General features: G+C 49.0%; 1 protein-coding gene across 1 annotated transcript in view; it reads left to right on the forward strand.

The window, feature by feature from the left end:
- The window catches only part of WDR11 (WD repeat domain 11), a 66,007-nt gene that overhangs the window by 11,042 nt on the left and 32,430 nt on the right, over positions 1-22,535 (forward strand). The window contains exons 3-20 of the mRNA XM_075612060.1: positions 1,389-1,542; positions 3,414-3,587; positions 3,750-3,936; positions 4,209-4,374; positions 5,305-5,419; positions 6,267-6,465; positions 6,815-6,909; positions 8,316-8,495; positions 9,555-9,639; positions 10,330-10,436; positions 11,993-12,068; positions 12,506-12,614; positions 13,170-13,294; positions 14,612-14,759; positions 18,235-18,341; positions 18,901-19,015; positions 19,235-19,406; positions 19,808-19,916. Of these exons, the coding sequence (XP_075468175.1) occupies positions 1,389-1,542; positions 3,414-3,587; positions 3,750-3,936; positions 4,209-4,374; positions 5,305-5,419; positions 6,267-6,465; positions 6,815-6,909; positions 8,316-8,495; positions 9,555-9,639; positions 10,330-10,436; positions 11,993-12,068; positions 12,506-12,614; positions 13,170-13,294; positions 14,612-14,759; positions 18,235-18,341; positions 18,901-19,015; positions 19,235-19,406; positions 19,808-19,916 (2,423 nt within the window). The remainder of the gene's footprint in view (positions 1-1,388; positions 1,543-3,413; positions 3,588-3,749; positions 3,937-4,208; positions 4,375-5,304; positions 5,420-6,266; positions 6,466-6,814; positions 6,910-8,315; positions 8,496-9,554; positions 9,640-10,329; positions 10,437-11,992; positions 12,069-12,505; positions 12,615-13,169; positions 13,295-14,611; positions 14,760-18,234; positions 18,342-18,900; positions 19,016-19,234; positions 19,407-19,807; positions 19,917-22,535) is intronic.

Raw genomic sequence — 22,535 nt, forward strand, 5'->3', positions numbered from 1 at the left:
TACTTTTAGCATTTTCTGTTTTAAAAAAAACAACTTTGAAAGACCAATTTTCTTGTATTCTATTTTAACAGCCATTTGCTAAGGCACTGCCCCTTCATGTCCTTTCATAAGCCCTGGCACACCCCTTTGTCAGCCCTGCCTTCCCTCTTGCACATGTCAGTGCAGGAGTGCTCATGAATATTCATGAGCTTCCACTGAGTGACAGAAGCAGATGAAAAACATATCCCATATCTAAAGATGTCGCCAAATTTCGCCGATCAATACATGGAGAACAAATTGACTGGCAGCTATACAGTTCTTTAGGTAATTAGAGATTGCCCACATGAAACTATTGAATTAAAAAAATAAATAAATATAAAAAAAAAAGACTGAACTGCAGCTTTAAGGTGGGAGAGGGCTTTAGATACAAAGGGGGTAGAGAGAAGACATCCTTGAGCAGAACGCAAGAGTCGGGATGGTGCATAGCAAGAAATTAGGCCTGAGATGTAAGGAGGGGCAGAAGGGGATGTTCTGACGTATGGTTTCCACCGTTTCCTTAAAATAGTCAGCAAAGTCCTGAGGTGAGATGGAGGAAAAAGAACAGGCACCTGAGGGTGGTCTGAGTAGAGAGTCAAAGACAGAGAAGAGACAGCGTGGGTTAGATTCGTGCGTATTGATTAGTGAAGAAAAGTAGGTTTGTTAGCTTGAGAGAGGGCAGAGTTGAAACAGGATAGCATAAATTTGTAGTGAACGAAGACTGCGAGAGTGTCTCCAGGGGCGTTCAGAGGAACGAGTGGAGGAACGCAGCATATGCGTGTGGGAATTTAGCCAGGGCCTGGGGTTCAAAGGGCAAGAATGGCAGAGAGAAAGCGAGGCATGTAGATCTACAGAGGAGGATAGGGCAGAGTTGTATTTCCTGACCAGGTTCTCAGGGTCTCGAGCAGAGCTGAGGGAGGAGCGCAAAGTGGAATCAAAGGCTGGTAGGTTAATAGAGCGCAGGTCTCTGCAGAGACGAGGGGTAGATGGAGGTGGAGAAGGGGAAAAGTGAGAGAGAGAAAATGAGGCGAGGTGATGGTCAGCGAGTGGAAAAGGGGAATTGGAGAAATCAGAGAGAAAAGTTTTTAGTGAAAACCAGGTCTAGGTAGTGGCCATCCTTGTGGGTGCTGGCTGCAGTCCGCTGTTGAACTGCAGCTGACAGACCTGTCTTTGTGCCTCTGTTAACTTAGTAGTAAGATGCACAGACAGAATGAGCAATGGGTCTCTGCTCTCTCTGTATTACTGGGGCTGGTTGGTGTGATTTGGCGGGAGTGAGGAGCGGTCATTTTATACAAGATGTAACATTGTGCAGAAGTTATCGCTGGGTCCCCATTCCCCTTCGTGATGATGTTTTCCCTGCCTTCTGTCCACAGGTAAAATGGTCCAGAGAAAACTATCACCACAACCTGGGCTCCCCTTATGCTCTGCGACTGGCGTCGGCTGATGCCAGCGGGAAGATCATAGTGTGGGATGTCATGACTGGCACAACACGGTGCGAAATACAGGAACACTCCAAGCCCATCCATGGTAAGGCCAGCCTGCCACAGGCAATCAGTCATGCATCAGCAGAAACTTGTAGTATTGTACTATACATTAGACCATTGGTTCTCAACTCCAGTCCTTAAACACCCCCAAAAGGTCAGGTTTTCAGGATAGCTCGGCTTCAGCACAGGTGGGTGATTGATTGAGCCAGCTGTGCTGAACAAGGGATTGATTGAGCCACCTGTGCTGTAGCTGGGATATCCTGAAAACCTGACCTGTGGGGGGGAGGGGGCCTTGAGGACTGGAGTTCAGCACCCCTAGAATAGACTACAATATACTATATAACAGGGTCGTCTTTAAAAAAAAAAAAAATGATCAAATATATAAATATACTAGCTGATATACCCGGCGTTGCAGGGAGGGGGGCGGGGGCGTGAAAGACAGGGGGGGGGCGGGGGCGTGAAAGGCAGGGGGGGGGGGACGGGGGGCGTGAAAGGCAGGGGGGGGACGGGGGGTGTGAAAGGCAGGGGGGGGGTCGTGGAAGGCAGGGGGGGGGACCTCAAAGGCAGGGGAGGGTGCGGCGTCAAAAGGCAGGGGGGGGGTGCGGCGTCAAAAGGCAGGGGGGGGTGCGGCGTCAAAAGGCAGGGGGGGGTGCGGCGTCAAAGGCAGGGGGTGCGGCGTCAAAGGCAGGGGGGTGCGGCGTCAAAGGCAAAGGGGGGGCATCAAAGGCAGGGGGGGTCAAAGGCAGGGGGGGCGTCAAAATCAGGGGGGGGGGCATCAAAGGCAGGGGGGGCGTCAAAGGCATGGATTCCTCCCCCTGCATTTCTCCCCCTGCATTTCCTCACCCTGCATTTCCTCACCTGCCAGCATGCCGCGCTCCTCGGGCTGCCACTTGTTCTCTCCCCCCTCGTGGCCTCCGCCGACTCCCGGTGGCACAAAGGAGGTATTGCGCGGCCGCAACTCCCTGCCGCCCTCCTCCTGCTCCTCGGGGATGTTGAGCCGTAGAGAGCGTGCTCTGGTGGGTGGGGAGAAGTGGGAGACACACACACACACACACCTCACCCCCCCCCCTCCCTACCTCTACTTCCGGGCGCCGCCATCTTAGGCACTCGGCGCCGCGAGGGAGGAAGGGGGTCCTTCCGGGCACCGCCATCTTAGGCACTCGGCGCCGCGAGGCAGCTGCAGCCTGCCTGGCCACTGGTATGTCCTGCCTGGCCTGCAGCCTGCCTGGCCACTGCCTGTTCCTCCGCCGGGGAGGGAGGTGAGTGGAGCACCGGGGAGGGAGGTGAGTGGAGCGCCGGGGAGGGAGGTGAGTGGAGCGCCGGGGAGGGAGGTGAGTGGAGCGCCGGGGAGGGAGGTGTGTGGAGCGCCGGGGAGGGAGGTGAGTGGAGCGCCGGGGAGGGAGGTGAGTGGAGCGCCGGGGAGGGAGGTGAGTGAGCGCTTTGGAGGGAGGTGAGTGTGATGGGGGGGAGGGAGAGGACAGAGAGTGTGTGTGTGTGGCCGAGGGGGAAGACAATGGCAGTTGGGTGACATCAGACCCACCAATCTGATTGGCCAGAGGCTGAGGACCAATCAGATTCACTGCAGATAGCACTAACCTTTCGATTTTATATATTAAGATTATTATTATATATATATATTTTTTGGTTTATTAGAATTTTAGCATTTCACAGGACAACTCCCAGCAGATTTGAGCTGGTTTAATGTCTCTGTGGGGAACCAGCTGTGAGATGCTAGACATTTATTGCAGTGTATACAGCTCTGTACATTAGGAGTCCCTGCTCTCAAGAGCTTACAATTTTTTAGGTGCCTAAAGCACCCTTAAGAAAAGCCTACTGTCTTCCTTGTGTATTGTTGAGCTTCTCGCCAACATCTTTGGATAATCCCCTGAGTAACCGCCGGTGTGTCTTACCCAGAGATGCAGTGGCTGTGGAGTCAGGATGCCTCTCGGGATCTGCTGTTGGCCGTGCACCCCCCCAACCTCATTGTACTGTGGAACGCAGACACCGGAACCAAACTCTGGAAGAAAAGCTACGCGGAAAACATCCTGTCCTTCTCCTTCAATCCTTTCCAGCCGTCCCAACTTGCCTGTGAGTGTTGGTGAGGACGAAATTGCTGTAACCTGGGTGTGTAGGTTGTGCCAATTCCTAACTAACGAGCAGACCTCTTGTCACCTTAGCATTGGTTTAGTCTTTGGTTTCCCTCGGTGAACATCGAATACCAAACCATTTTGCCTTCTTGTGTATTCGCAGTACTGACCAGCGAGGGCATTGTGTTTGTCTCTGATTTCTCTCCGTCCAAGCCCCCCACAAGCAGCGGGCGGAAGGTGTATATCTCCAGCCCCCATGCTAGCCCTGCCCACACCAAGCCAGTTACTGCCACGGGTGCCAAGAAAGCACTCAACAAGGTCAAAATCCTCATCACCAACGAGAAGCCCAGGTGAGCAAATCATAGTGTTCTCTTCACATGACCCTGGGATCAGGGGAAGGATAATGCAGGGGTTGCCAACTCCAGTCCTCAAGGGCCACCAATAGGTCAGGTTTTCAGGATATCCCCGCTTCAGCACAGGTGGCTCAGATAATGTATAAATGCCTTGATGAGAGATCGTGTAACACACATACACACAATCACACACAATCCAAGCTTTGTCTTTTGATCTGTACGGAGCTATATTTGAGAAGATGTAAGATGAGTTTCTGTGCTTGTTGCAGTGCTGAGGCGGTGACACTCAATGATTGCTTGCAGCTGTCCTATCTGCCTTCCAAACGCAACCACATGCTGCTGCTTTACCCGCGGGAGATCCTCATCTTGGACCTGGAGGTCAATCAGACTGTCGGAGTAGTAGCTATCGAGAGGACAGGCGTCCCTTTCCTGCAGGTGACACCTTGTCGGACCTTTCCAACACACCCCTTTCTAAAGCTACATGAGGACTAGTGTTCACTTCCTATGTCTTAACTCAATAGGGTTTCTGCGTGCCTGCGTTCTGTACACATTTTTTGCCCACTCTACTTCTCTGGTCAGTGAATGCACTGTTTAGTGAAGAAGTGCTGCTTTGCGGTTTATACCTCCTGCAGCTTGAGAGCATGGTTCAAAAGGGCGGATATCGGGTGCTGTAATAGTCCCGGAATGTGATCATTCACAAAATGTCCAATATACGGCGGACAGGAAAAGAACAGCTCTTGCATGGAGCGGGTAATAGAATAATGACAATCAGTGGGACGTGTCATGTAGAACAATGTCAAACCTTCCCGAACGGCACAAACAGAGATGGTAACCCACTCTGCTGCAACCTCATTGGAGGTAAATAATCACTGCAGTTACATGAGACAATAATACTCACATTTCTTCGAAAGGTAGAAATATGTTCCTTAAACATATACTTAGAGTCCTTACCCACTCCTGGAGCTTCTTGACGTCTTGTATGGCATGCAGTGATAAAATGAGAAGAGCAGCGCACTGCCAAGGGAGCCAGGTTTCTAAAAAGAAAAAAGTTTTTTTTTATTTAAGCAATAACATCACCCACAGGCGGTGGGTGGTGTTATTGCTTAAATAAAACTTGTTTTATTGTTCTAAACCTGGCTCCCTTGGCAGTGCGCTGCGCTTCTCATTTTATCACTGCTTGAGAGCATGGATCCTTATGCTGGCGATTCGTTACCTCCAGGATACTCCTTCCCCCTGCTCTCTCCTGTGTTTCCTTGAGGCCTTTGTGTCTCGGATGGCCCACCTTGCCTGCATTAGAGGACTTCCATCCCTTTTTCAGAAGCCGTGTTTGCCACTGTAGAAACGTCTTGATGTTTCCCCGTCTAGGTCATTCCATGCTTTCAGAGGGATGTGCTTTTCTGCCTGCATGAGAACGGCTGCATTTCTCTACGTGTGGGAAGACAAGGCTGCGCTGGCTCGGGTGCCGCCAGCGATGAGGCAGGTGAGAATCTGAACACGGCCAGGGCACATCCACTGCGGGTAGAGAAAAAAAAAGCACCCACACCTGAGTTTTAATTGCATTTGCACACCTAATCAGCTCTGCGGCATAAAAATAAATGGCCTGCCCTTTCGCCAGCAGTTGTATTGCTTTATCACCAGGGTAACCATATAGGTCAGTGGTGGCCAACTCCAGTCTTCATGGGCCACCAACAGGTCGGGTTTTCAGGATATCCCTGCTTCAGCAAAGGTGGCTCAATCGAAGACTGAGCCAGTGATTGAGCCACCTGTGCTCAAGCAGGGATATTCCTAATACCTGGCCTGTTGGTGACCCTTGAGGACTGGAGTTTGCCGCCCCTCATGTAGGACAACCTGTAAACTCGCATGATTAGAAAGGGCCCCTGCATTCTGCAGTGCAACACATTCAACTGATGAAGAAACCTGGTCTCCTGTGGGTCAATGCCAGAAGAGCACGGGTTGAAATGACAGTATGCTCACCACAGTGTAGTATTTGTATTCCTAACTTCTGTTCATAGGGAGTTTTATAAGTGAACTTCACGCACAGTTATCATTTGAAATCATTATGTAACCATGAAGTCAATAGATAAGATAGGAACTCATTTTCTAAAACCTAAAGAATACAAGCTGTCTTTTGAGCGCTATAGCATAAAAAAAATATATATATATATAATATATATTTATTATTATATGTATGTATGACCTTGTTCAAGGACAGCAACACAAGGATCATTTAATATGCGACATTTAAAAACTGCATATTATGTGAACTGTCCCCGAGGAGCCTCCCTGTGCGCCCTTCATGGACTAATCATTTTCTGGATTCTCCCCAGACCCGGATCCAGTGCCGGAGATGACCTATGACCTGCGTTGCCAGTGTGACGCCATCCGAGTTACCAAAACAGTTCGCCCTTACAGCATTACCTGCTGTCCAATCAATGAGAATGCAGCTGCCCTGATTATCAGCGACGGGCGTGTCATGATATGGGAGCTGAAGTCCGGCGTGGTGGGGAGGAGGGCTCGGGGCGGGAGGTAACTATGCCTCCTTGGCTGCCGCTTGCGTTAGTTTGTACATTTGCCTATTTTAGGTTTGTAGACTTCCTTTCGCCTGAGTAATCTCTGCTGCCGTCCTGTGCATGGGGAACCTCTGCAGTAATGCATGTTTGTAGCCTCTTGAATGTTGGTTGGACTTCCGTTCTGTAGAGGGTTAAGAATACTTAGTAGCAGTAGTAATGGTAATAGGCTGGTAAGGAGTGTCACTCACTTTACCAAGGTGAGAGGAGACTGATGAGTTATAATGCCATTGGTCTTCACATAGCCCAGCTGCAGCGCCTCATGTAACCTTTGCCATTCATTCCTCTTTCCTCCTGGGGAATCCCAGCTCTTGTCCCTTATACGCTCCGCTCTCATTCTGTGGGACGTCAGCGGGACCCCTGCAGAGAAAACAGCTGGATCTCTCCCTGGACAGTATGATGGGTAAGCAGCATTATCTACCCACCTCACTGTGCTGCTGCAGCAGCTTCTCATGGCTTCTTATTCCCAGTGTGTGATCTGTAGGCTGAAAGGGAATGTCCTATCTACACGTAGTTACTGAAATAGAAGCAAAGGTATCACTGTAAAGACGTGTGTGTGTGTGTGTGTGTGTGTGTGTGTTTGTGTGTGTGTGTCTCTCACACCTGTGTCCATACTGTCCTCCTTTCTGCGATCTTACTGCATGGGGGACCGATTAACTCTGTGTTGCTTGATCTTGGAGAACCAAAGCAGCACCATATTCCTCCTGACGTTACGCGAGGCTCCTCACTGGTTACGGCAAAATGTGGCCTGATTTGGGTCTTCCAAGAGATCTGGTTCGAAAATAATTCCCAAACGCTTCTGCACATGTCTGCCACTTGTTATGTCAGCGGGGGCAGCGCTGAAAGGTTACCGCGATTATAGTGGCGCCGCCAAAACAAATGAAGGATGTCCATAGTGTGCACGACCGCGTCCAAGCGCGCACATTTTGAACAGACTTTTTAAATTGTTCTTGCCGCGTCAAGTGAGTGGTCAGCCAATGAGGGCGAGCCGCTCACGTGATGTCACGGCCACGCCTCCGTCGCCTCCCAATGCCTGCAGTGCAGGTTTCGTGCGTGCAACGTACAAGTGACATCACGCGCTTGCGCACTGACGCCGCAACTATAAACGAGGCCTATATGCCGCGTCACCTTTTTATTGGCGAGAAATACCGTGTGCTTTCATGCTGCTGTTCCCAGGCGCAATTATCTAGTCGTATTTTCATTTCAGGAAATATTTCTGGCACCTTTTATTTAGCGGCTACTTAAATTGACCACCATTTAAGGCCGCGTCTATGGATAGTGCTTGCGCGCTTTTGCGCGGCACTGAGCCCCTACAGCTGCAATGAGAGCGGCTGTAGTAGGGGCTCGCCTACGCTTCCGCACGCTTGCGGAAGCGTAGGTCTTAGGGAAATTTAAAATTTTCCCGCTTGCCGGCGCACAGGGCTGGTCACGTGAGCGGTTCGCCCAGCTCCGTGACGTCACTGGCCCGCCCGCCGACACGCCCCCGGACGGTGCACTGTCTAAGGCCAGGGAAAGCACCCGCTTTCCCTGAGCCTCAGCGTGCCTCCGCCCGCCCGCCAGAACCATGGCCGAGGCCTAAGAATGCATTAGTTATGGGATAAAGGAAAGGCCCTGTTAGTTAACATCTCCTTAATTGTAAAGCAATTGTTACAATTGTAACGCTGCCTTTTGTGGCTTAATTGCAAATACAGTGTGATTGAGTTGCACTCTGTACAGAGTGTGAGTGTTCCTGGCCCCCTCTGAGATGCGTCCCACTCTGCGGGTATCGAGGGGGACAGACCCCTAAACCCTGTGCTTGTTTTGCTGCAGCTGGGCAGAGCATGCTGGCTGGGGACCCTCAGCTGTCTGGAGTCCTCCTTCAAGAAGTGCACCTCAAGTTCCTGCTCACCGGCCTCCTCTCGGGGCTGCCGCTGCCGCAGTTTGTGGTGAGGATGTGCCCCCCACTCACCACCAAGAACATCACACAGTACAAGCCCCTGTTGGCTGTAGGTAAGTCCCACCCTCCACTGCGGCCACATCTTATTCCATAGTCTTTATTCTCGGAGGCCCAGATGGTGCTGCGCGTTCTATTTGAGGCGCACAGGTGCCGCCGGGCTTTGCGTCGCCTTCTCTTCACTTCTGAAAATCAGTGATTTTTTTTAAATATTTTTTTTTTTAAAAGCCAAGTTTTAGCTATGTCTGCATGAGCAATTTGGGATACTATATTGCAGGGATGGCCAGGTCCAGTATTAGGGATATCCCTGCTTCAGCACAGGTGGCTGTCATTCTAATTGAGCCACCTGTGCTGAAGCAGGGATATCCCCAATACTGCAGTAGGTCGCCCCTGTTCTATTAGAAGTTACCATTAGGATATCCGCAATAAACGAGCCTTAGATTTAGTTGTTAATTTGAGATTAGTATAGCCTGGGCAGAATGTGAAAGGGTGATCTGTAGAGTGAATATTTTCATTTCAAGCATTTTTTTTTATGTTGATCTGGTGTTTTCCGCTTTGGCAGTAGTGTATAAAATGGAATAATAGAAGTATAAAGAATCCCTAATTCAAAGAGCTGGCAATCTATTTTGGTGAAATAGGCGGTTAAAGAACCTGCACAAAGTCATACAGGGGCAGTGCCTAGAACGGGTGGCCAACTCCAGTCCTCAAGGGCCACCAACAGGTCAGGTTTTCAGGCTATCCCTACCTCAGGCGTTGACTGAGCCACTGATTTGAGCCACCTGTGCTGAAGCAGGAATATCCTTAGAACCTGACCTGTTGGAGGCCCTTGAGGACTGGAGTTGGCCATTCCTGGCCTAGAGCAGTATAAAAACATTACAAATGGACCAGCTGACACTCTGTTGTCGGAGTTTAGTTGGCAGGGTGTACGGGGAGAGAAGGGAAGCGCCCGGCGTTATATTGTATTTGTATGGCAACATATTCCGCAGCGCAGTACAATGTGGAAGGCAGGACAAAAAGATTGGATGACAAGAGTACATATGTATTAAATCGGTCTTATAAGTTAGAAGCTGGTCCCTGCCCCAAGGAGCTTACAATCTAAATATCTCTTGTTACAGGTACAAGCACGGGCTCAGTCCTGGTCTACAATCTCACCAGTGGATTGCTGCATAAAGAGTTAAACATCCATACCTGCGAGGTCAGGTGAGTGTATTTATACCAGGGGTGGGCAACTCCAGTCCTCAAGTGCCACCAACAGGTCAGGTTTTAAGGATATCCCTGCTTCAGCACAGGTGGCTGTCTTTTTTTAGATTTCATTTTAAAGCAGCAGCACTTGGTACGAGGTACATAGGTTGCCAAGTGCTGCTACTTTAAACATTAATCCTAAAAAAAAAAGTTATATGTTCCTGCCGGATACTAGAAAATGATGTTTCGGGCCCTTCATTAGGTGAGTGCAACTGCATTTTATAGTAGTGTTTTGTGTTACATGCATGTCAAAAGCCTCGGCGGGATGCTGGCCAAACTGTCCACATTCAGGTTTCAAGGCTATGCTGCACATGACACAAGCAGCGTAGCAGTCATTTTGTTTTCACACTGCCAGCATGTGACCTGAAAGTGCTGGGTATATACTCTGAATGAGTTCATATTGTGTGAAGAGACCCAGTGAGCAGCAGATGTTCTGGCTCCTGGAGTGCATTGGTCTGTGACTTCCACTGTGTGGGGGGGGGGGGGGGGGGAGAGAACTACTTCTGCTGCCTGTGTTCCCTTCTCTCTAACTCCGGTTACAGTCACTGTTTGGGAATGGCGATGCCCTGATTCCACGTTTACCTTGCTCAGTGACACCTATCTCATGACTGCTCTCTGGGCTCATTGACCTCTGTCCTGTCCTTGCAGAGGCATTGAATGGACCAGTCTCGCAAGCTTCCTGTCCTTCGCCACATCTACCCCAAACAACCTGGGGCTGGTGAGAAATGAGCTACAACTGGTAGACCTTCCCACGGGTGAGTTCCCTTGTTCTCCCGGCCTCTGCCTACATAGTTCTTTGTGTGTGTGTCTCTTTATTTATATAGCACCATCCAGGTACATAGCGCTCCACAGCAGTACTACATAATACTACAACACATACTGGGAATAAGCACTTTAGACATGAGTCCCTGCCATGAAGAGCTTACAATCTAAGTGCTAAGTAGGGAGACCTTACAGAGACAGTAGGAGAGTGTTCCGCTAAGTGCCTCTGCAAGGGGTCACGGTCAGTGCATCTGAGATTTATAGTATCAGCCATGGAGCTACCCGTATGCTTCGTTAAGGAGGTGTGTTTTAAGGAAGGTCCTAAAGGTGGAGAGAGAAGGTGCTAGTCAGAAATGTAGGGTCTGTGTCGCCCGTCACCCATTCCCCTGAAACACACACTGGGCATTGCAGAAGTCATTAAACCCCTTTGCTGTTACCTATGTGCTGTATGTAGCAGGTCAGGTTAGAGCAGGGGTGGCCAACTCCAGTCGTCAAGGGTCACCAACAGGTCAGGTTTTCAGGATATCCCAGCTTCAGCACAGATGGCTAAGTCTGCGACTAAGCCACTGATTGAGCCACCTGTGATGAAGCAGGGATATCCTGAAAACCTGACCTGTTGGCCGCCCTTAAGGACTGGAGTTGGTTACCCCTGGGTCAGATATTTTAATTTAGTGTTGCAAGGGAGTACATTCATGCACATACAAAATACAGTATATTGAATTTGTTACCTTTTTGAGTTACTGGGGACAAACTTCTGCGTTCAAGATGGAAAGTTCACTTGCTGCCCAGGGCCGTGAAGACAGACAGAGCTTGTGTTTAAAATAAGGACGTGCGGTTTGTTACAAAACTACAATACCTTGTTTTACTCCCTTAATGGGAACTGTTTAAATAACTTGGCTAATGTCCAGAATAGGTGGACTCACGGTACTGGAGGTATTATGCCACGGGTGCACAGCAGTTGCAGTCCGCCAACACCGAGAACCACAGATACCAGAGAGAGCACGCCGGGGCTAGACGCTGCGTTACGTTTTAGATTATTGTTATTCATTACAGGATTGAAGCAGGACGTCTCCGGAGATGAACCCCGCTAATGTCAGCTCCGGGGACCCCTGCTTCCAGAGATACTTACCTCCGTAGCGGTGCCGGTATCTCTGCAGCCAGGAGCTGTGTGGCTAACGAAATTGCAGCTTTAAATGTCCCGCGGGCCAATAGGAAGCTGTGACGTCATCCGGTGCGGCTTCCAATTGGCCTGCGTGGCCAGGACATTTAAACTCTGCAGAGATACCGGCACAGCTACGGAGGTAAGCATCTCTGGAAGCGGGTGGTCCCGGAGCTGAAATTAACACAGGTCAGCTCCGGAGACCCTCTGCTTCAATCCTGTAATTAAATAAAGTATGCAGTGATACATTAAACCTTTTTTTGCATCGGAGACCACTGGAGTGCCATCGTTCTTTCTCGAAATCATTTGGTTTCGTATAAACAGGATGGGGGGAGAAGAGGCGCAGAAAGATTCTCTTGTTAGAGCTGTTTCCCCGCTTTCTCCCTGCAGGCAGGAGTGTGGCCTTCCGAGGGGAAAGAGGTAACGATGAACCCCCAGTGGAGATGATGAAAGTGTCTCATCTAAAGTAAGTACATCACAAACCCCCTCGAGAGGAAATCGCGACCATAATGTTTTTGGTATATATCCTGCTCACGGTCACTGAGGCCCGCCACGTGTTGCTCTGCCTCTCTGGTACTAAAGAGGTTAAAAATAAAAAGCAGCAGCATAAATCTAAAGGTGACCAATAGCATGACCCATCCATTCAAACTCCAGAACTCAAGGGCCACCAACAGGTCACTTTTCAGGATATCCCTGCTTCAGCACAGGTGGCTTGGTCAAAGAATGAAAACGTGACCAGTTGGTGGCCCTTGAGAACTGGAGTTGACCACCTCCGATTTAAACGTGATCACTGCCACATTTGTATACTTGAGATAAGCAGCAGTGCAGATTTCTCCCCCGGGTGCGGGGTGCCTGTGAATGTGCCCCACTGCAGGGCCTGACATCCGCCCTTGGTTATTACAGGCAATACCTGGCCGTTGTGTTTAAAGACAAGCCCTTGGAATTATGGGACATCCGAACCTGTACCCTGCTACGGGAGATGTCCAAAAGCTTCCCATCGGTGACGGCCCTGGTAAGGCACCATCCAGTAACCCATCTAACCTGCAGAACCGTTCTTATAGCTGCTCTTTTGTGGGTTTTATTTTCACAGCATGCTAACTTGTTCTGTTGTGCTATGTATGTACTGTATATATCTTTATATAGCGCCCACAATGTACTCCGCGCTTTACAAAGGCGACTGTACAGTACAGGAAATTATAATACAATAAGTGTAACAAACTAAATATGATAGGATAGGAAATCCCTGGCCCAAAGAGCTTACAATCCGCTAGTACAGTTGTATTTTTTTAAACTATTAATATACTATGTTTTTGGGACACAATCGGAAGGCGCCCCATGCTATAAGCTATTCTGTATTTTCTTACCCGTTGTAAGAGGTTGAAGATCAGGTGCCATGCTGTGATTTGTATGTTACATCACAGCACTGCTTACTCACTGTTGGCAGAGCAGGTGCCATGCTGTGCTTTGTATGTTACATCACAGCACTGCTTACTCGCTGTTGGCAGAGCAGGTGGCACTGCTGCTCTTTTGGCATTAAAGTAACACGCATCCTGTCCCTGTCTCCCAGGAGTGGTCCCCATCTCACAACCTTAAGAGCCTCAGGAAGAAGCAGATGGCAGCCCGCGAGGCCATGGCACGCCAAACTGTCTCCTCAGACACGGAGCTCAACAGCGTCGAGTCCTCTGTCATCAGGTGAAGTATCTGCCAGATTAATGTCTCACTAAGCGAACGCTGGGCATCAAGAATAGGGCCCTGCATTTCCGGGAGAGGACGGGAGACGCTCGGAGGAACTGTCACCAACGCGCCGCAATTATGCAGAGATTCAGTAGTAATACTTCCGGTGTCCCAGATTACAGGACAAATCAAAGGCAGCGGGAACAAAACACCACGGTCATTTTAGTTTACATTTTATTTTGTATAAAGCACATCACGTAAATATACATTGTTAAGGCAAATCTTTAAAAGGTTATAACCTGCCTCTGTATGCAGTACCATAGGTAGTACACTATGCAGGACCGTAGGTAGTATGCAGTACAGTAGGTAGTATGCAGTACAGTAGGTAGTATGCAGTACAGTAGGTAGTACAGTATGCAGTACAATAGGTAGAATGCAGTACAATAGGTGGTATGCAGTACAATAGGTGGTATGCAGTATAGTAGGTCGTACAGTAGGTAGAATGCAGTACAATAGGTGGTATGCAGTACAGTAGGTAGTATGCAGTACAATAGGTGGTATGCAGTACAGTAGGTAGTATGCAGTACAATAGGTGGTATGCAGTACAGTAGGTAGTATGCAGTACAATAGGTGGTATGCAGTACAGTAGGTAGTATGCAGTACAATAGGTAGTATGCAGTACAATAGGTAGTATGCAGTACAGTAGGTAGTATGCAGTACAATAGGTGGTATGCAGTACAATAGGTGGTATGCAGTACAGTAGGTAGTATGCAGTACAATAGGTAGTATGCAGTACAGTAGGTAGTATGCAGTACAATAGGTGGTATGCAGTACAGTAGGTAGTATGCAGTACAATAGGTGGTATGCAGTACAGTAGGTAGTATGCAGTACAATAGGTAGTATGCAGTATAGTAGGTAGTATGCAGTACAATAGGTAGTATGCAGTACAGTAGCAGGCAGCAAATGGCCTTCGATTCTGTGCTCCTGCTAATTTCATACTATTCACCTAAGCAGCGAAGTACAGTTTTTTTACACTGCTCCTCGCTTGTAAGTTAATGTAAATATATATGGTGCAGATGTTATAAATACTTTTTTTTTAATGACTATATTTTACAATTTCCAGTCTATAAATGTATCTAAAATTACATTTATAATACGTTTCTGGCCCTTCTACTACTAAATGTTTTCTGATCTGACCCCTTTGGAGAAGCAGCTCAGTGCCCTGTTATATACGTTGCCATCGCGTGCTCTCAAGCTGCACCAAAGAGGGTTTTTGCAAAGCCGGCGCTGAAAGAACGATGCCAAGTATCTCACGCCCGCTTTCCCCCGGCATAGTCTGTTACAGGAGGCGGAGAGCAAGTCCGAGCTGAGTCAGAACGTCGCTGCGCGGGAGCACTTTGTGCTCACAGACACGGACGGGCAGGTTTATCACCTCACCGTGGAAGGGAACAATGTTAAGGACAGCGCGCGGATCCCCCCAGATGTGAGTTACTCCGCATGGTGATAATGTGGTGGGAGTTGCTCACAGTCGTAGTAAAGCAGCAATGCCCCCACCAGACTACATGTTGTTAATGGTCGCTCACCGTTGGTGATTGTTTAACCATTGTGTGTTATGATAAAGGATTAGGTATGCAGTCTTACACTTTGTAATGGAAGAATGTGTAATGCCACAGAAATAGAGACCCCAGGGCCGTGTGCCCACTGTTGCAATCAAATGGCCCTGATCCCACCCCGACATCAGCAATGAAAGCGAACGTTCTCACCAAGCCACGATCATCTGTAGGTACAAGCACAACCCTTATCATATACAGGGAGCGTTGTAGGTGCCATTGTGTGAACAGCACACGGACACGCTGAAGGTTCATGTTGTGTGTTGTGGAAGCACAGTGTGATATACAATGATTTCTCTTATCCTGGTAGAACTGTTTTGCACCGCACTCTCTACTTTACAATCTTCTTGTTATACACAGGGATTTTGTCATATTTCCAGAAGTTACATGTAATGCTGGTATAGGAGCTGTCCAACCATTTACTCTCTGTGCAATGTACTACCCCTTTGAGGATCTAGTTGACTTGAGCTGAGCCGCCTGTGCTGAAGCAGGGATATCCTGAAAACATGACCTGTTGGTGGCCCATAAGAACTGGGGTTGGCTACTCCTGTGCTAGAGCAACGCTGCAATTGGGAAGATACTTTTTGTGACTTGTATACAACGTGCTCGGCTAATGAGCACAGACTACAGGCAGCGGATTTGGGGATGATGTTCAGTGAGCCGTGGAGAGGTGCTGGTCTCCGTGCCGGGCTCCGTGCTGGGCTCCGTGCCGGGCTCCGGGCCCTGTGTTCGAGTGACTGGGATTCTCTCCTTGTTAATATGTTGGGCCCAGGTGCGGCTTCTACATTTCAACTGCAGATTGTTTGGGTCTCTTTAAAGCAGCAGTTACTTAGTAACTAATTCACTGACTTATATTCATACCCTGAGATTTCATAAAGGGTAACGAGGAAGATTTGGGATTTAGCAAGGGGGCTTTCAGGCTGTTGAAGCCAGTGTCCCGTATCCCACAAGTAAAAGTTGGTCAGTAAGTGGCCCTGCTGCCATTATTTGAATGAAGGAATCGGTTCATCTCTTCACTTACAAACCATCACACCTCCTTTACACTAACCTCACAAGTCAGCACAACCCGCCCCAAAAAATACATTCGGCCCCCTGAGCCACTTCAAACAAAACCACATAAAAGGGGGGTACACAAAAAATAAAAGGAGAGTGGATAACAGTCCCGTATAATACTGTCTCGAACATACTGAGATATATTACAAACTTGACTACCTGTAGATCTTAATCCATTTTTGTTCATTTGTTTACATATATAAACAATATATGAAGACGTGTCTGAAGGAATTTAGAGAACCATTGGGGGGGAGGGGGGGAATATGGGGAACAGAATACATATTGGGGGGGTGTGGGGGAAGAGCTGAAATGTAAATAAACTCCTGAGAGGTACCTGGTACCTGCCCCTCCAAGGTTACCTTTTTACTTCCCATTTGTAATGTTTACTAATGTTCTGATAAATGTTATCCTGTTGCTTGCACAGTACCCCCCTCCTCACACTTCCAGCAGTGCTATAGACATTCAAGCTGTGACCGCTCTTTCTGTCTCTCTCTGTGTAGGCCGTCAAGCCAGACAATGCGTATGCGCTCGCTCACCCAGGGAGCCTAATGACCCAGATAAAGGCAGCTTTCTCAGCCAGCGACCATCTGTACAGGACCGGGCCCCAGATGGCTATAGTAAATATGATAGAGCAGCCAGATAAGGGTTTGGGACGTAGGGCACGTGAGGTGGAAAGAGGTACCAGGTATAATTAGCCCAGGACGGCTCCTGTGTTTATGTAAAAGAGTTTTGTTAGATGCTGTCCAACGATCTGAGACGTATTGAAATCATTGGCCATCTGACCACTTGTATACATCTTATACATCCATCTTTTGCAGAGAATAAGTGCTCTCTTATATTTCAGTGTCGCCTAACTCTGCTTTCCTTCGCAGTATGGTCAAATGAAGAAAACCGATATTTGTATAATCATTAAAGGAGGTGTGAGCTCAGGAAGCCCAGGTGTCATGTTCGGCCTTACAGCAGGGGTGGCTAACTCCAGTTCTCAAGGGCAACCAACAGGTCAGGTTTTCAGGATATCCCTGCTTCAGCACAGGTGGCTCAATCAGTGCTGAAGCGGGGATATCCTGAAAACTGGACCTGTTTGCGGCTCTTGAGGACTGGAGTTGGCCACCCCCTGCCTTGCAGGCTTCTGCTATCTCAGGCCTCGTCCAGGGTGATGCTGAGCGGGTGCGCGCATTTGCGCTGGCTGCGATGAAACACATTGCTGCAATGTGTGTGGGCAGCGTCAGCGAGCGCATGCACGGCGCTTAGCTGCATGCAGAAGCAAGCAAATTTGATTGTGCCGCTCGCTGGCGCTCATGTGAGCGGTTCGCCCAATGAGGGCGAACCAGCTCCGTGACGTCATGGCCGCACCCCCCGAAATGCCCCCACGCACGCGCAACCAGCTGGCCATAAATCGCCCAGCAAAGCATGTGACGTCACCACTCACCAGCACGCTCGCTCCCTGCCTGGCCGCAGCCTCAGGCTCTCCAAATACAATCTTAGAAAAGCGACAACACAGTTTTTGTTAGACGTGTGAAAAAATGGAGTGTAACAAATAAATCATCACTATATCTATATATCTACACACACACACCACACACACCACACACACACACACACACACACACACACACACAGACACACAGACACACAGACACACAGACACACTGATGTATGTGGTTGCAGGCTTGATATGTTTTGGCAAAAACATTGAACCAAATTTATGAGACTTAAAAACATATCGAAATGAACTGTGCTATTGGATGTGTATTGGGACGTCTTTACTCATATACAGCAATAGGGTTAGATGTATAGCCCTTAAAGCCGTGCCTCACTAAATCCTTGACAAATACGTTTAACCCAGTCGTGCCATGTGCATCCAGATATTTCAGATGATGCAATAATTAGCGCGTAGCAGGCAGATGAGCGACAGAGAGCCGTAAATGATATTCATAATCCCATCTGGGTTCCTCCTGACAACGGGGCTTTATCCCCTGAATTTTGACGTATGCTCCAAGCCTGTAAAATGCAATAAATATATATTGCTGAGATGTGCTCCTGTTGGTAATCTCTTGTTACCGTAATCCCGTGGTGTTATATAACCTGTGCCGTGATTGTGCAGCCAATCATTAGCCAAGTGTTTCCGTTCTATCTGCTAGCAGCTGATCTCGGGGAGTGCATTGGGGGTATTGGCGGAGTCACTAGCTTTAAGCTGCATGAGGACCTGTGTCGTTACCTATTATTGAGTATTCAGTACGGCACCTGCTGAGTGAGCCAGGGCCACGATCATGACACCCGTTCTCTGATCTGCAGGGCAGCATGGGCAGCATTTCCTGCATCGCTTGGAAGGGGGACACCTTGGTCCTGGGAGATGTGGATGGGAATTTAAACTTCTGGGATTTAAAAGGCCGCGTCTCAAGGTAACGTATCGCTGAGCAAATTTCACATAAATCTGCTCACGCCACAGAAATGAAAGTGACCAGTTCTTCAGGGGGAGATCCGAGGTGAATGGGAAGATATACTAATCTGTGTCTTCCGTAGGCCCATGAGATTCAATAGAAAGAAAGGCCGTGAGAGAGTACTAAATGGATGATGGTTAGATGTTGAGCTGTCCCTCACTCATAGACCATTGACTTAATCAGAGCAGCCACTGAGTGAACGTTGTCCGTGACTGAGCTGAGTGTGCGCTGGGACTCTGCCCATTCATTCTTTGGTCTCTAAAGGGAGTAGTAATCACCTATGTCACTATCTCCCCCCCCCCCCTGGCTCTCACCCCTAGTAGGAGTTTATATGTACTTATCTGCCATACGAGCAGAGCACAAACCAATGGTTCCTCATTCTCCACCGATCAGCATTTGGAGCATAGAATTAGGAGAAACATTTCAGGCCCAGTTCTGCGGATTCCCAAGTAACAAGACCTTGTGTTTGCGCCGAGTTCTGTTCCTGTTGGTGAGGCCTGTGTGTATATCTGTGTCTCAGGGGGGTTCCTACGCACAGGAACGGGGTGAGGAAGATCCGTTTTGCCCCAGGGAAAGGCAACCAGAAGCTGATTGTGCTGTACAGTGACGGAGCGGAGGTTTGGGACACCAAAGAGGTAGGTGGTCGGATTGTGCCACACACGTGAGATATTAGTCCAGCAGTAGCCAACCTAATTGAATAGTGTATCCCAAGGGAGCCCATGAACATGTCAGGAGCTCATTGTGAAAGCGCTTGGTATCTCATCACAGACTTATTTATTATTGTTTGACCTGCAGAGCATTGCGCCGCTCCTGCAGCTGCTCGCAGGTCCTCACTTGCACCTCTTCCCCGTCAGATTCAGATGGTGAGCAGCTTACGCAGCGGCAGGAACGTGAATTACCGCATCCTGGACGTGGACTGGTGCTCATCGGACAAGGTGATCCTGGCTTCCGATGACGGCTGTATCCGCGTGCTGGAGATGTCCATGAAATCCGCCTTCGCCAGGATGGAGGAGCAGGAACTGATCGGTAACAGGCACCAGAACCGCGCTCTGCAGAAAGAGAAACAAAACCGCCCTCTGTTTACAAAAAATATGTAACCGCGTGCAGCTGGGGCTTTAAAAGGACCTCATTAAGCAGCGTTAATGCGAACAAGGAGAGCGAGGTCGCAGGAACTAGAAATTATATATATATAGATGTATATATATCTAAATATCAGTCGTCTGTGTTGTTGCTGGAAGTTAAGTACGTGTGTGCAGACGGAGAGCTGTGCTAGAATAGGAGGGTAATTACTAGAGGAATAGTAGGAGGTGGAGCGTATAGGAGTAGTATAGGAGTGCTGCGTCTCAGAGGTAAGAGGCGATGCTGGATAATGTGTGTGACGTCGATGCTGTGTGGTCTCCTGTGTCACAATGTAACTGCCCTCACAGATCCGGTCTGGTGTCCATACCTGCTGCTCCCCAGGGCGTCCTTGGCCCTCAAAGCTTTCCTACTTCACCAGCCGTGGAGAGACAAATGCTCATTGGATATTTCAGAAATGTAAGTTGTTTTAAATCAACACAAAATGGCCCCTGCAATGTATCATATGCTGACACGTGGTTATTGCGGAGACCTCCCTTCCTGGAACCGGGCTGTATCCTATAACAATCTTCTGTGTGTCTGTGTGTCTGTGTGTCTGTGTGTCTGTGTGTCTGTGTGTCTGTGTGTCTGTGTCACTGCCAGTATACTGCAGCATACATATTGGTACAGTATAATATAATCACCTTTTTTATTACCAGGCACATTGAGAAATACAATGTCTAAATAAAGGGTGGCCAACTCCAGTCAACAGGTCAGCTATTAGGGATATCCCTGCTTCAGCACCGGTGATTCAGTCGTTGATTGAGCCACCTGTGCTGAAGCAGGGGTATCCTTAAAACCTGACCTGTTGGCGGCCCTTGAGGACTGGAGTTGGCCACCCTCGTCTAAAGTTGCACAAAAGCAACATCAAATGTTACCCTGCTCTCCTGTGCCCAGAGCTAGTAATGATGTTACCCTGCTCTCCTGTGCTCAGCGCTAGTAATGGTGTTACCCTGCTCCCCTGTGCTCAGCGCTAGTAATGATGTTACCCTGCTCTCCTCATATGCTCAGCGCTAGTAATAATGTTACCCTGCTCCCCTGTGCTCAGAGCTAGTAATGATGTTACCCTGCTCTCCTGTGCCCAGAGCTAGTAATAATGTTACCCTGCTCTCCTGTGCCCAGAGCTAGTAATGGTGTTACCCTGCTCTCCTGTGCCCAGAGCTAGTAATGATGTTACCCTGCTCCCCTGTGCCCAGAGCTAGTAATGATGTTACCCTGCTCCCCTGTGCTCAGCGCTAGTAATCATGTTACCCTGCTCTCCTGTGCTCAGCGCTAGTAATAATGTTACCCTGCTCTCCTGTGCTCAGCGCTAGTAATGGTGTTACCCTGCTCCCCTGTGCTCAGAGCTAGTAATCATGTTACCCTGCTCTCCTGTGCTCAGCGCTAGTAATGATGTTACCCTGCTCCCCTGTGCTCAGCGCTAGTAATCATGTTACCCTGCTCTCCTGTGCTCAGCGCTAGTAATCATGTTACCCTGCTCTCCTGTGCTCAGAGCTAGTAATGATGTTACCCTGCTCTCCTGTGCCCAGAGCTAGTAATGATGTTACCCTGCTCTCCTGTGCTCAGCGCTAGTAATGATGTTACCCTGCTCTCCTGTGCTCAGCGCTAGTAATGGTGTTACCCTGCTCCCCTGTGCTCAGAGCTAGTAATCATGTTACCCTGCTCTCCTGTGCTCAGCGCTAGTAATGATGTTACCCTGCTCTCCTGTGCTCAGAGCTAGTAATGATGTTACCCTGCTCTCCTGTGCCCAGATCTAGTAATGATGTTACCCTGCTCTCCTGTGCTCAGAGCTAGTAATAATGTTACCCTGCTCTCCTGTGCTCAGCGCTAGTAATGGTGTTACCCTGCTCTCCTGTGCTCAGAGCTAGTAATAATGTTACCCTGCTCTCCTGTGCTCAGCGCTAGTAATGATGTTACCCTGCTCTCCTGTGCTCAGCGCTAGTAATAATGTTACCCTGCTCTCCTGTGCTCAGCGCTAGTAATCATGTTACCCTGCTCTCCTGTGCCCAGAGCTAGTAATGATGTTACCCTGCTCTCCTGTGCTCAGAGCTAGTAATGATGTTACCCTGCTCTCCTGTGCCCAGAGCTAGTAATAATGTTACCCTGCTCTCCTGTGCTCAGCGCTAGTAATGATGTTACCCTGCTCTCCTGTGCTCAGCGCTAGTAATGATGTTACCCTGCTCTCCTGTGCCCAGAGCTAGTAATGATGTTACCCTGCTCTCCTGTGCCCAGAGCTAGTAATCATGTTACCCTGCTCTCCTGTGCTCAGCGTTAGTAATCATGTTACCCTGCTCTCCTGTGCTCAGCGCTAGTAATGATGTTACCCTGCTCTCCTGTGCTCAGAGCTAGTAATGATGTTACCCTGCTCTCCTGTGCTCAGCGCTAGTAATGATGTTACCCTGCTCCCCTGTGCTCAGCGTTAGTAATAATGTTACCCTGCTCTCATGTGCCCAGAGCTAGTAATGGTGTTACCCTGCTCCCCTGTGCTCAGCGTTAGTAATCATGTTACCCTGCTCCCCTGTGCTCAGCGCTAGTAATGATGTTACCCTGCTCTCCTGTGCCCAGAGCTAGTAATGGTGTTACCCTGCTCCCCTGTGCTCAGAGCTAGTAATGATGTTACCCTGCTCTCCTATGCTCAGCGCTAGTAATGATGTTACCCTGCTCCCCTGTGCTCAGAGCTAGTAATCATGTTACCCTGCTCTCCTATGCTCAGCGCTAGTAATGATGTAACCCTGCTCTCCTGTGCTCAGCGTTAGTAATAATGTTACCCTGCTCTCATGTGCCCAGAGCTAGTAATGGTGTTACCCTGCTCTCCTGTGCCCAGAGCTAGTAATGATGTTACCCTGCTCTCATGTGCCCAGAGCTAGTAATGATGTTACCCTGCTCTCCTGTGCTCAGCGCTAGTAATGGTGTTACCCTGCTCCCCTGTGCTCAGAGCTAGTAATGATGTTACCCTGCTCTCCTGTGCTCAGCGCTAGTAATAATGTTACCCTGCTCTCCTGTGCTCAGAGCTAGTAATGGTGTTACCCTGCTCCCCTG

The sequence above is a fragment of the Ascaphus truei genome, chromosome 8 (genome assembly GCF_040206685.1).
Source record: "Ascaphus truei isolate aAscTru1 chromosome 8, aAscTru1.hap1, whole genome shotgun sequence".
NCBI lineage: Eukaryota > Metazoa > Chordata > Amphibia > Anura > Ascaphidae > Ascaphus > Ascaphus truei.